Source organism: Arachis duranensis, chromosome 1, assembly GCF_000817695.3.
Source record: "Arachis duranensis cultivar V14167 chromosome 1, aradu.V14167.gnm2.J7QH, whole genome shotgun sequence".
Classification (NCBI taxonomy): domain Eukaryota; kingdom Viridiplantae; phylum Streptophyta; class Magnoliopsida; order Fabales; family Fabaceae; genus Arachis; species Arachis duranensis.
In genome coordinates, this window is record NC_029772.3 from 37130093 (window position 1) to 37142123 (window position 12031).

The window sequence follows — 12031 nt, forward strand, 5'->3', positions numbered from 1 at the left end:
TATGGAGTGCTTGAGCTCCTCAATGTCTCTTCCTTGTCTTTGTTGCTCCTCTTTCATGATTCTTTGATCTTCTCTAATTTCATGGAGGAGGATGGAATGTTCTTGGTGCTCCACCCTTAGTTGTCCTATGTTGGAACTCAATTCTCCTAGGGAGGTATTGATTTGCTCCCAATAGTTTTGTGGAGGAAAGTGAATCCCTTGAGGTATCTCAGGGATTTCATGGTGAGTGGGATCTCTTGTTTGCTCCATCCTCTTCTTAGTGATGGGCTTGTCTTCATCAATGAGGATGTCTCCCTCTATGTCAATTCCAACTGAATAATAGAGGTGACAAATAAGATGAGGGAAAGCTAACCTTGCCAAGGTAGAGGACTTGTCCGCCACCTTATAAAGTTCTTGGGATATAACCTCATGAAATTCTACTTCCTCTCCAATCATGATGCTATGAATCATGATAGCATGGTCTATAGTAACTTCGGACCGGTTGCTAGTGGGAATGATTGAGCGTTGGATAAACTCCAACCATCCTCTAGCCACGGGCTTGAGGTCATGCCTTCTCAATTGAACCGGCTTCCCTCTTGAATCTCTCTTCCATTGAGCACCCTCTTCACAAATGTCTATGAGGACTTGGTCCAACCTTTGATCAAAGTTGACCCTTTTAGTGTAAGGGTGTTCATCTCCTTGCATCATGGGCAAGTTGAATGCCAACCTTACATTTTCTGGACTAAAATCTAAGCATTTCCTCCGAACCATTGTAAGCCAATTCTTTGGGTCCGGGTTCACACTTTGATCGTAGTTCTTGGTGATCCATGCATTGGCATAGAACTCTTGAACCATTAAGATTCCGACTTGTTGAATGGGGTTGGTAAGAACTTCCCAACCTCTTCTTCGGATCTCATGTCGGATCTTTGGATATTCACTCTTTTTGAGTTTGAAAGGGACCTCGGGGATCACCTTCTTCATGGCCACAACTTTATAGAAGTGGTCTTGATGCACCCTTGAGATGAATCTCTCCATCTCCCATGACTCGGAGGTGGAAGCTTTTGCCAAAGAGGGTTCAATCATAAAAACATGATCAAAAGATGAAAATACAATAGCAAAAGGTCCTACTTATAGAGAACTAGTAGCTTAGGGTTTACAAATATGAGTAAATGACATAAAAATCCACTTTCGGGCCCACTTGGTGTGTGCTTGGGCTGAGCATTGAAGCATTTTCGTGTAGAGACTTTTCTTAGAGTTAAACGCCAGCTCTTGTGCCAGTTTGGGCGTTTAACTCCCATTCTTGTGCCAGTTTCGGCGTTTTACGCCAGAATTCTTGAGCTGACTTGGAATGCCTGTTTGGGCCATCAAATCTCGAGCAAAGTATGAACTATTATATATTGCTGGAAAGCCCAAGATGTCTACTTTTCAACGCAATTGAGAGCGCGCCAATTTGGCTTTTGTAGCTCCAGAAAATCCACTTCGAGTGCAGGGAGGTCAGAATCCAACAGCATCTGCAGTCCTTTTCAGCCTTTGAATCAGATTTTTGCTCAGGTCCCTCAATTTCAGCCAGAAAATACCTGAAATCACAGAAAAATGCACAAACTCATAGTAAAGTCCATAAAAGTGAATTTTAACTAAAAACTAATAAAAATATAATAAAAACTAACTAAAACATACTAAAAACATACTAAAAACAATGCCAAAAAGCATACAAATTATCCGCTCATCAACTCCCGAGAGTTTGTACGTAATTGTGATAGTTGCCAAAGATCTGGCAATCTGCCTCACGGTTATGCCATGCCTCAACAAGGGATCTTGGAGATTGAGTTGTTTGATGTCTGGGGTATTGACTTCATGGGGCCTTTCCCACCATCATACTCAAACACTTATATTCTGGTGGCAGTGGATTATGTATCCAAATGGGTGGAGGCTATTGCAACACCCACTAATGATACTAAGACAATGCTGAAATTCCTCCAGAAATATATCTTCAGCAGATTTGGTGTCCCTAGAGTACTAATTAGTGATGGGGGCGCTCATTTCTGTAATAACAGCTTTACTCTGCTATGGTTCGATATGGAGTTAGCCACAGGGTGGCAACTCCATATCATCCACAGACAAATGGGTAAGCTGAAGGCTCTAATAGAGAACTTAAAAGAATCCTGGAACGGACTATGATTAACCATAGAAGGGATTGGGCAAGAAGCTTGGATGATGCTCTGTGGGAATACAGAACAACATTCAAGACTCCTATAGGGACCTCTCCATACCAGCTTGTGTATGGAAAAGCCTGTCACTTGCTAGTGGAACTGGAACACAAAGCCTACTGGGCAACCAGATTCCTAAACCTTGATGCCAAGTTAGCTGGAAAAAACGATTGCTCCAGTCAAATGAGCTAGAGGAATTCAGACTCAATGCTTTCGAAAATGAAAAAAATTTACAAAGAGAAAGCAAAAAGATGGCATGATAAGAAGCTGTCATCCAGAGTCTTTGAGCCAGGGCAGAAAGTTCTGCTGTTTAACTCTAGGCTCAGATTATTCCCCAGAAAGTTGAAATCCCGGTGGAGAGGACCATATGTGATTACAAGTGTGTCACCATATGGATATGTAGAGCTTCAGGATAATGACTCTAACAAAAAATTCATTGTTAATGGACAGAGAGTCAAACATTATCTTGAAAGCAATTTTGAGCAAGAATGCTCAAAACTGAGACTTGATTAAAGCTCAGTAATAGTCCAGCTAAAGACAATAAAAAAGCGCTTGCTAGGAGGCAACCCAGCCATTAACAAAGCTCATTTGTTAATTAAATGATAATTTTACGGGTTCATATTAATTATCTTCAAGGTAAAGTATCAATTGCATGAGTTCACAGAGTTACAGAAGAATTCAGAGGATAAAATAGCAAAAAGAAGCTCACTGGTGCGAAAATGCCAGTAAAAGCTGTTTTGGGCGTTAAACGCCCAAAATAAGCATCTACTGGGCGTTTAACACCAGTAGGCATAGCCATTTGGGCGTTAAATGCCCAGAATGTATCCATTCTGGGCATTTAACGCCAGATTTGCAGCATCCTGGGCGTTAAAAAAAATGCCTAGTGATAAAGGATTTTCTAGCGTTTAACGCCAGCCAGAAGCTACAGCTGGGCGTTAAACGCCCAGGAGAACCTACAGATGGGCATTAAACGCCCAAAATATGTAGCAGTTGGGCGTTTAACGCCAGGATTGTGGGGAGAAGGTAACTTCGTTTTCACTTCAAATTTTTTTGCATTTTTCATGTTTCAATTCATGATTTCTTGCATAAACATGTCACAAACTCTCATCTTTAAACTTCAATTTCGAAAAATTTTTAATCTTAAACATATTTCTTAATTTTTCTTCAATATCTTTTCAAACCTTTTTCAAAACTCATTTATCTTTTTGAATTCTTTTCAAATTTTTTTAATTTCTTCTAAAATCTTTTTAAACTCATCATATCTTCTTTTCAAAATTCAGATTTATCTTTTTCAAATATCTTTCATATCTTTTCAATTTTAAATTACATCTTTTTCCTATCATACTTATCTTTTACAAATCATATCTTCTATCCTATCTTCTTCAAAAAATTTTGAAAACCCATTCCCTTCCCTTTAAATCTGCGTTCGGCCTCCCTCCTCTCTTCCACAATTCGAACTTGGCTCTCCCTCTATCCCTTTCCTTTCCTTTCTTTTGCTTGAGGACAAGCAAACCTCTAAGTTTGGTGTGTTTATCCGTGATCACTAAGCCAACAACCACTAAGATCATGGCTCCTAAGGGAAAACAAACCAGTCCAAGAGGCAAGAAAGAGAATATTCCAAACTCACTTTGGAATCAAGGGAAGTTCTTAACCAAAGAACATTCAGACCATCACTACAAAATAATGGGTCTAAGGTCAGTGATCTCAAAAGTTAAATTCGATCTGAAAGAAGACGAATATTCAGAGATCCAAGAGCAAATTCAAAACAGGAGCTGGAAAATCCTAGCTAATCCTGAAACAAAGGTGGGAAGAAACATGGTTCAGGAATTCTACTCTAATATGTGGCAAATAGACAGGCAGAGAATAGCTGGAACCACCTTCTATGACTTTCGAACTCTGGTCAGAGGGAAGATTGTTTACCTCCACCCTGACAAAATAAGAGAGATCTTCAAGCTGCCTCAACTGCAAGATGACCCAGACTCCTTTAATAGGAGAATGATGAGAACAAATAAGAGCTTGGACACAATTCTAGAGGACATATGCCTCCCTGGAACCAAGTGGACAACCAACACAAAGGGTGTCCCAAACCAACTCAAGAGAAGAGATCTCAAACCAGTCGCCAGAGGCTGGCTGGACTTCATTGGGTGTTCTATACTGCCCACTAGCAACCGCTCTGAAGTCACCATTAAAAGAGTAGTAATGATCCATTGCATTATGTTGGGAAAAGAAGTGGAAGTTCATCAGCTGATTTCTTGTGAATTTTACACAATTGCAAACAAGAACTCCAAAGATGCCAAATTGGCTTATCCAAGCTTAATCTCTATGCTATGTAAATATGCTGGGGTAAAGATGGGAGTAAATGAGTATATCTCAGTTGAGCAACCAATCACCAAAAAGTCAATGGAAGGACAACAAGTGCAGGAACCCCATCAAGAGGAAAGCACAGGAGTTCCTCCCGGAAATCTCTCAAATTGAATACTAGGAGCATCTTAAAGCATTTGTTACCAAGTTGCAAGAAGCTATGGACCAACTAAAGGAAGAACAACAAAATCAAAATAGCATGCTTTGCAAACTGCTTGGGGAACAAGAAGAGCAAAGGCGTGAACTGAAGGAACTGAAGCGTCAGAAGCTGTCACTTGAAGGGCCAAGCACCCCACAGACTAAAAGAGCATCCACCTCCCAAAATAAAGGTTGTTGTGTCCTAATCTTAGCCTTAACTTTGTGATAATTGTTCTTATTAGGAATTTACCTTAGAAGTTATATATGAGTAGTAGTAATTAGTATCTTTATTTTGATTTTATCTCCAATTAAGCTATAATTTATTTTTCTCATCATCATCAAGCATGAATAAAATAGAAGATTTTTAGAATAAGGAGGCAATATTTTTTCGAGTTTTTAATAAGAAAAATTCAAATTATTTATATGCGATGGCAATACTTTTTGTCTTCTGAATGAATGATTGAACATTGCATAATTTTGATAGTGGAGTTTATGAATGTTAAATCTGTTGGCTCTTGAAGGAATGATGAACAAGAGAAATGTTATTGATGATCTGAAAAATCATGAAATTGATTCTTGAAGCAAGAAAAAGCAGTGAAAAACAAAGCTTGCGAAAAAAAAAAGAGAAAAAGAAAAAGCAAGCAGAAAAAGCTAATAGCCCCTTAAACCAAAAGGCAAGGGCAAAAAGGATCCAAGACTTTGAGCATCAATGGAAAGGAGTGCCTAAAGGAATAAAATCCTGGCCTAAGCGGCTAAATCAAGCTGTCCCTAACCATATGCTTGTGTCATGAAGGTCCAGGTGAAGAGCTTGAGACTGAGTGGTTAAAGTCGTGATCCAAAGCAAAAGAGTGTGCCTAAGAACTCTGGGCACCTCTAACTGGGGACTTTAGCAAAGCTGAGTCACAATCTGAAAAGTTTTACCCAGTTATGTGTCTGTGACATTTATGTATCTGGTGGTAATACTAGAAAACAAAATGCTTAGGGTCACAGCCAAGACTCATAAGTAATTGTGTTCAAGAATCAACATACTGAAATAGGAGAACTAATAACATTATTTGAATTCTGAGTTTCTATGGATGCCAATCATTCTGAATTTCAAAGGATAAAGTGAGATGCCAAAACTATTCGGAAGCAAAAAGCTACTAGTCCCGCTCATCTAATTAGAATCTGAGCTTCACTTAAAACTCTGAGATATTATTGCTTCTTGATTTCTTTTTATCCTATTTTATTTATCTAGTTGCTTGGAGACAAGCAACAGTTTAAGTTTGGTGTTGTGATGAGCGGATATTTTATACGCTTTTTGGGGATAATTTCATGTAGTTTTTAGTATGTTTTAGTTAGTTTTTAGTATATTTTTATTGGTTTTTAGTCAAAATTCATATTTCTGGACTTTACTATGAATTTGTGTGTTTTTCTGTGATTTCAGGTATTTTCTGGCTGAAATTGAAGGATCTGAGCAAAAATCTGATTCAGGCTGAAAAAGGACTGCTGATGTTGTTGGATTCTGACCTCCCTGCACTCGGAATGAATTTTCTGGAGCTATAAGAGTCCAATTGGCGCGCTCTTAATTGCGTTGAAAAGTAGACATCTAGAGCTTTTCAGCAATATATAATAGTCCATACTTTGCTTGAAGATAAACAACATAAACTGGCGTTTGACGCCAATTCCATGTTCCATTCTGGCGTTAAACGCCAGAAACAGATTACAACCTGGCGTTTAACTCTAGAAACAGCCTATGCACGTGTAAAGCTCAAAGCTCAGCCCCAGCACACACCAAGTGGGCCCCAGAAGTAGATTTCTGCACTATCTATCTCAGTTTACTCATTTTCTGTAAAGCTAGGTTACTAGTTTAGTATTTAAACAACTTTTAGAGATTTATTTTGTACCTCATGACATTTTTAGATATGAACTTTGTACTTTTTGACGGCATGAGTCTCTAAACTCCATTGTTAGGGGTGAGGAGCTCTGCTGTGTCTCGATGGATTAATGCAATTATTTCTGTTTTCTATTCAAACACGCTTGTTTCTATCCAAGATATCATTCGCACTTCAATATGACGAATGTGATGATCCGTGACATTCGTCATCATTCTCAACCTATGAACGCACTTCAAATTATACGCACATATTAAATGGAATGTATCTATTATTATTATTATTATTATTATTATTATTATTATTATTATTATTATTATTACCAAAATGCATTAGTAACAAAAAAAATCAAACATACCTTTTGCATATCAAAAATAAAACACCATCCGTGTGTCTTGTAGTCTCCAAGGTCCTAATGCAACAATTCTAGGAACCACTTCCAATTATCTTTGTTCTCGACATTCACAATTGCCCATGCAATCACATAAATGTGGTGATTAGCATCTTATCCGATGGCTGGCAACATTTGGCTTCCAAATACGGTCTTTAAGAAAGCACCATCAAGACCAATTAGTGGACGGCAGCCAACTTTAAAACCGTTCTTACAATCGGTTAAGCACATGTACATCTTCTCGAAGATTGGATCCCCATGTGGCTATGGAGTTGTTTCAATTTGAACAGTTGATTCTGGGTTGGTCTTGAGTAAACTAAGGCCATAGTCTCTCAACATAGCATACTGTGCCTTCTCATCTCCATATACCACATTTGTAGCATCACTCAGTGCTCTTGAAATTGAATTCCTATTGAGGGATAGATCATATTTTATTTTGAAGAATGTTGTAGCATCGCAATGTCTAAAGTTAGGATACTTCCTCACTTTCTTTACTTGCTTACTTACAACCCAGTTTCGGTTTGAAGCCCTATTCTTATCCTCTCTAGGATAGGTATGATCATCTATGAAAGTCTTCACTTGCCAACAGTTGTCCTCATAGTCTCTTGAGGCATAAATCACCTATTTGCATTCTTTGACTTTACATATTGCCCTTACCCTTTTTCTATCATTTTTCTTAAACTTGATACGCCTTTCCTCTTGGATGGTGTACTCCCTCACAGCCTCTTTGAAATCTCATTTGGTATTAAATTTCATTCCAACTTCTAAATGTAATTCACCAAACTTTTCACCCTCCCTAAACACTGAAAAAACTTCATTAGAATCATTGTCTTCATCCAGCTCATCTTCAGAGTTTGGTGAGGTTTTCATCTCCAATGAATGCCATGAATTTGCACCATCAGAATCAGCTCACGGATCATAAGCATCATAGTCTTCAACCCTTGCATCCCCCACAAACCCAAGATTAACTTCTTAATCTGAAACATCTTCCACAAATGCATCATCATCAACTATTATCTTCTCCTTACCCTTACTAGATGCACCTGTAGGACCATTCTTCAATTTCACATCCTTCCTTCTTGAGGAAGAAATATTAACCAAGTCAATTGAATCAAAGGAGCTGTCATCCCATACTGGCTTATAACCTTCATCTTCAGCACTCTCATAGCTATCAGAGGAGTCTTCATCAGAAGATAGAACAAATAATTTCGGTAAGGATGCCATGATGGAAGATTGGGTCAAGCAGTTTGAGGACATTGTTGGCTCTCAGATAACTAAGTTTACGTCCTTCCATTCATTTTCTTTAAAGTTGAAAGCTTTGTGTTGTTGGACAATGGTGCAATTGAAAATCGTTTGTGCTAGTTTAAAGTCAAATCTTTGTTTCTTGTGCTGCGGTTTACAGTTTGAGTAAAATGGTTGAGTTCATGAAGTTGTGAAATGAGTAAGAGGGTCATGGATTTTACAGGCACCTTGTGTTTTGCTTCTTTTTTATAGTGTCTTCTGTAAGCATTAAGCTTATCATTGGGGCCTATAATTTTACCATAATTTTCTAGACATGTATGAAACCATGAATTAGTAAAAGGATTTCACATCCTTGGCACAAATTGAGTTATTCTGTAACGAAATGCTTGAACTTTGTTATATAATACATGATTAAGCTATGAAGTGGAGTGAATAGTGAATGTTGGGTTTTGTGAAAAGTTGTATTTTGCTTCATCATTCCACTAAAATGGTATTTAGTGTTTGCTTAACCTTTTACAAGCATGTAATAATTTTCCTGTTGCTTTCATTGGATGATTGAATATATTCAATTTTCGTATCTTGATTTGACCGAAATGTGTACTTAGTTATGGAATGGTCAAGAGGTTATTGACAAGGAGGTTGATGACTCTTGTTTATATGGCTTTTTCTCCCTTTATGATTCTTTTTCTAATATTAAAATTGAAAATTGGGCTACTTATTTTCATGTAATGACTAGTCCGCATTCTCGTGGTATAGAGATCATGTTGGTAGTGCTCTCCACTTCTTGCATTTGGTTTTGTCTGATTTTGGATGGGATATGAAATCAAGTTCACCATATATTCTAGCATCCAGTTTTCATATTAAAATTTCTAAAGCTTAGTTATTATGCCAGAGTATTTGTCTTAATGAAATGTAGTTGTCCAGATTTCTTTCCAAATAGCATTTGAATGAACTAAAATAGTACTTATACTGTAAGGGAAAAAAACCTATTTATCTTTTAATGGTAATGTACTATTTTTGTTTGTATAGAATACCTTATGTAATGAACTCTTATGGATTTCCTGCTTCTTAACTTAAATAGATTGCGTTAACTGCGGCAGCAAATCTCACTCATAATCTTGCTTAAGAATTAAAAAATAATGGCATTGATTACTGAAATTTTATAGAACATTTGCAATTTTCAACTGTTAAATAATGAAGGCTGTCAAAATAGTCACAAATTTAAGCTTAAGATTGATAAATGACTTTTTACTTTTGTATGTTCTCAATATTTTTTGTTCGATATTCCCAGTTTTTAAAATTGTATGAAGTTTATTTTATGGGACTGTGGTCCTTTATTTGTATGTTTTGCTTTATACTTGCCATGGCATTCTGAAGAGAAGTAATTTCTGTTGTAATCAGTTCTTTAAGTGCTTTATTTTTTTTATTGTAAAGCAAAGCAATTAATATGAGGGTTCTTATCTTATGTTACAATTAATCGCCTATAGTTTGCTTGTTTGGCAATAGGAATCAGCATCTTTCCTTGCTTAAATGTGTCCAATTTTTTTTAATTATGAACTCAAGTTGAAAATTTATTGGACTTGGATAATAGACGCTAACAGGAATTTGGACTCTAGGAACTGCAACATACTTTTTGAAAAGAGAAGTTTGAACCCCACATTTAGGAGGTTACTTCCATGTAGATGTGATTTTGTTTGAGTTTGACATGGAAAAGCAACAAGCAAAAGATTTTAGTTGAGACATGCAGCCCAGTCCGGAAATGTGTTTCACAAACTTAGCTACTTGTACTATATCTTCTATTATGTTATTTCAAATATGGGAATGAGGGAGGGGGAACATATTATTGTGTACATACTACAGACTTATATGTTTCATCTTTTTCTCTTTGTTGGCTCTTTTGTTACCCCTGCTTTTTGTTCTTTTCTGTAATTCCTCATCACGAGAACATTGTATCTTGGCATGATTTCTGGAAGTCAAGTTGATAATGTCATTAATTTGTTTAGGACATGGAATCTATTGTGGAGACCATGATGCGGCAACTTCTGTCCAAGGAGATTCTTCATGAACCAATGAAGGAAATAGGAGAAAGATATCCAAAATGGTTGGAAGAGCATAAATCTAGCTTAAGCAAAGAAGACTATGATCATTATTCACATCAGTATGAACTAATACAGAATCTGAATGAAGTCTATGAAAATGATTCTGAAAACTTCACCAAGATTGTTGACCTCATGCATAAGATGCAAGAATGTGGACAACCACCGAATGATATTGTCCAAGAGCTTGCTCCCGATTTTGATCTAGCCAATCTTGGCCAGATGTAAACGTTCTATCCCATCTTATCTTTTCTCTGAACTGATTGCTATGGTTGTTTTTGAGTTACAATTGTAACTGTAGCCTCTATTTTCTTACTTCTAAATCAAATTGTCAGTCCATATATTCTAAAATAAATGAATGATCTGTCACGGAAATTTACTAATGGATAGAAGTTTAATCTGTAAAGTAGCTGTTTCTAGGGAATGCCTTCAATTCACCAAAGTTAAACTTTGTGCATGATGCACCAAGATAATCCAACGATGTAGATCTAATAGAGACTATTAACATTATGCTAAGATTTATACCATGGGCTTATCTTCGTGCATCAAAGTATGGTCTTTGTTTCTATGATGATGTTGAACATCTGGTCAGATTTTTTATCAATGCCGAATAAAGGGTAGCTTGGTCTATACGCATCCCACGTTAACTTAAGATCCGGGTAATGTCCACACCCAAGTTCAGATAGTATAACTTGAAAATATAATCATTTTTCTTTAATTAAGGTGCTTGCTATGGTGTTTGATGCATTTCTTGTTTCTAAACCAATGAAAAGATGACTTGTTATAATATCTATAAATTTGAAAATTTAAATGTAAACCATTCTTGTTGCCATTGGTCACCACCAACCCGTCTAGTGGCTTCCTACAATCCTGCTCCAACATTCCTAATAAGAAAAACTCTATCAGCAATAGTTGCTATATGCACCAACCTGTTGGTATGATTGACAAGCACTACTCCATGCTCTGCCACAACCCACCATGAGTGTTCACTGGTGTTTCCATTTGCCACTGACTGTTGCTTTATCACCACCAATTGGGAATGATGTTGAGAATCTGAGAATTTAAATAGAAATTTGAGGAAGAAACCAGATGATGAGCGGATAATTTATACGCTTTTTGGTATTGTTTTTACATAGTTTTTAGTATGTTTTAGTTATTTTTAGTATATTTTTATTAGTTTTTATGCAAAATTCACATTTCTGGACTTTACTATAAGTTTGTATATTTTTCTGTGATTTCAGGTATTTTTTGGCTGAAATTGAGGGACCTGAGCAAAAATCTAATTCAGAGGCTGAGAGAGGACTGTAGATGCTGTTGGATTTTGACCTTCCTGCACTCGAAGTGGATTTTCTGGAGCTACAGAAATTTAATTGGCACGCTCTCAATTGCGTTGGAAATTAGACATCTTGGGCTTTCCAACAATGTATAATAGTCTATACTTTACCCGAGATATGATGGCCCAAAATGGCGTTAAACGCCAGCCAAAAACCATTTTCTGGTGTAAAATGCCAGAACTGGCACCAAAACAGGAGTTAAACGTCCAAACTGGCACCAAAACTGGCGTTTAACTCCAAGAGTGGCCTATGCACATGAAAGCTTCAAAGCTCAGCCCAAACACTCACCAAGTGGACCCCGGAAGTTGATTTCTGCACTATCTGCATGTAGTTACTCATTTTCTGTAAACCTAAGTTACTAGTTTAGCATAAAAACTACTTTCATTGAGGGAATTATGAAATTTTTACA

At 37.0% G+C, this 12031-nt stretch overlaps 1 protein-coding gene across 1 annotated transcript in view; it reads left to right on the plus strand.

Annotated features, from left to right (window-relative positions):
* The window catches only part of LOC107486488 (peroxisome biogenesis protein 19-2-like), a 22491-nt gene extending 11942 nt beyond the window's left edge, over window positions 1-10549 (plus strand). The window contains exons 3-4 of the mRNA XM_052262424.1: window positions 8119-8218; window positions 10194-10549. Coding sequence (XP_052118384.1) covers window positions 8119-8218; window positions 10194-10516 — 423 coding nt within the window. The 3' untranslated portion in view covers window positions 10517-10549. The remainder of the gene's footprint in view (window positions 1-8118; window positions 8219-10193) is intronic.
* The last annotated feature ends 1482 nt before the right edge of the window (window positions 10550-12031 follow it).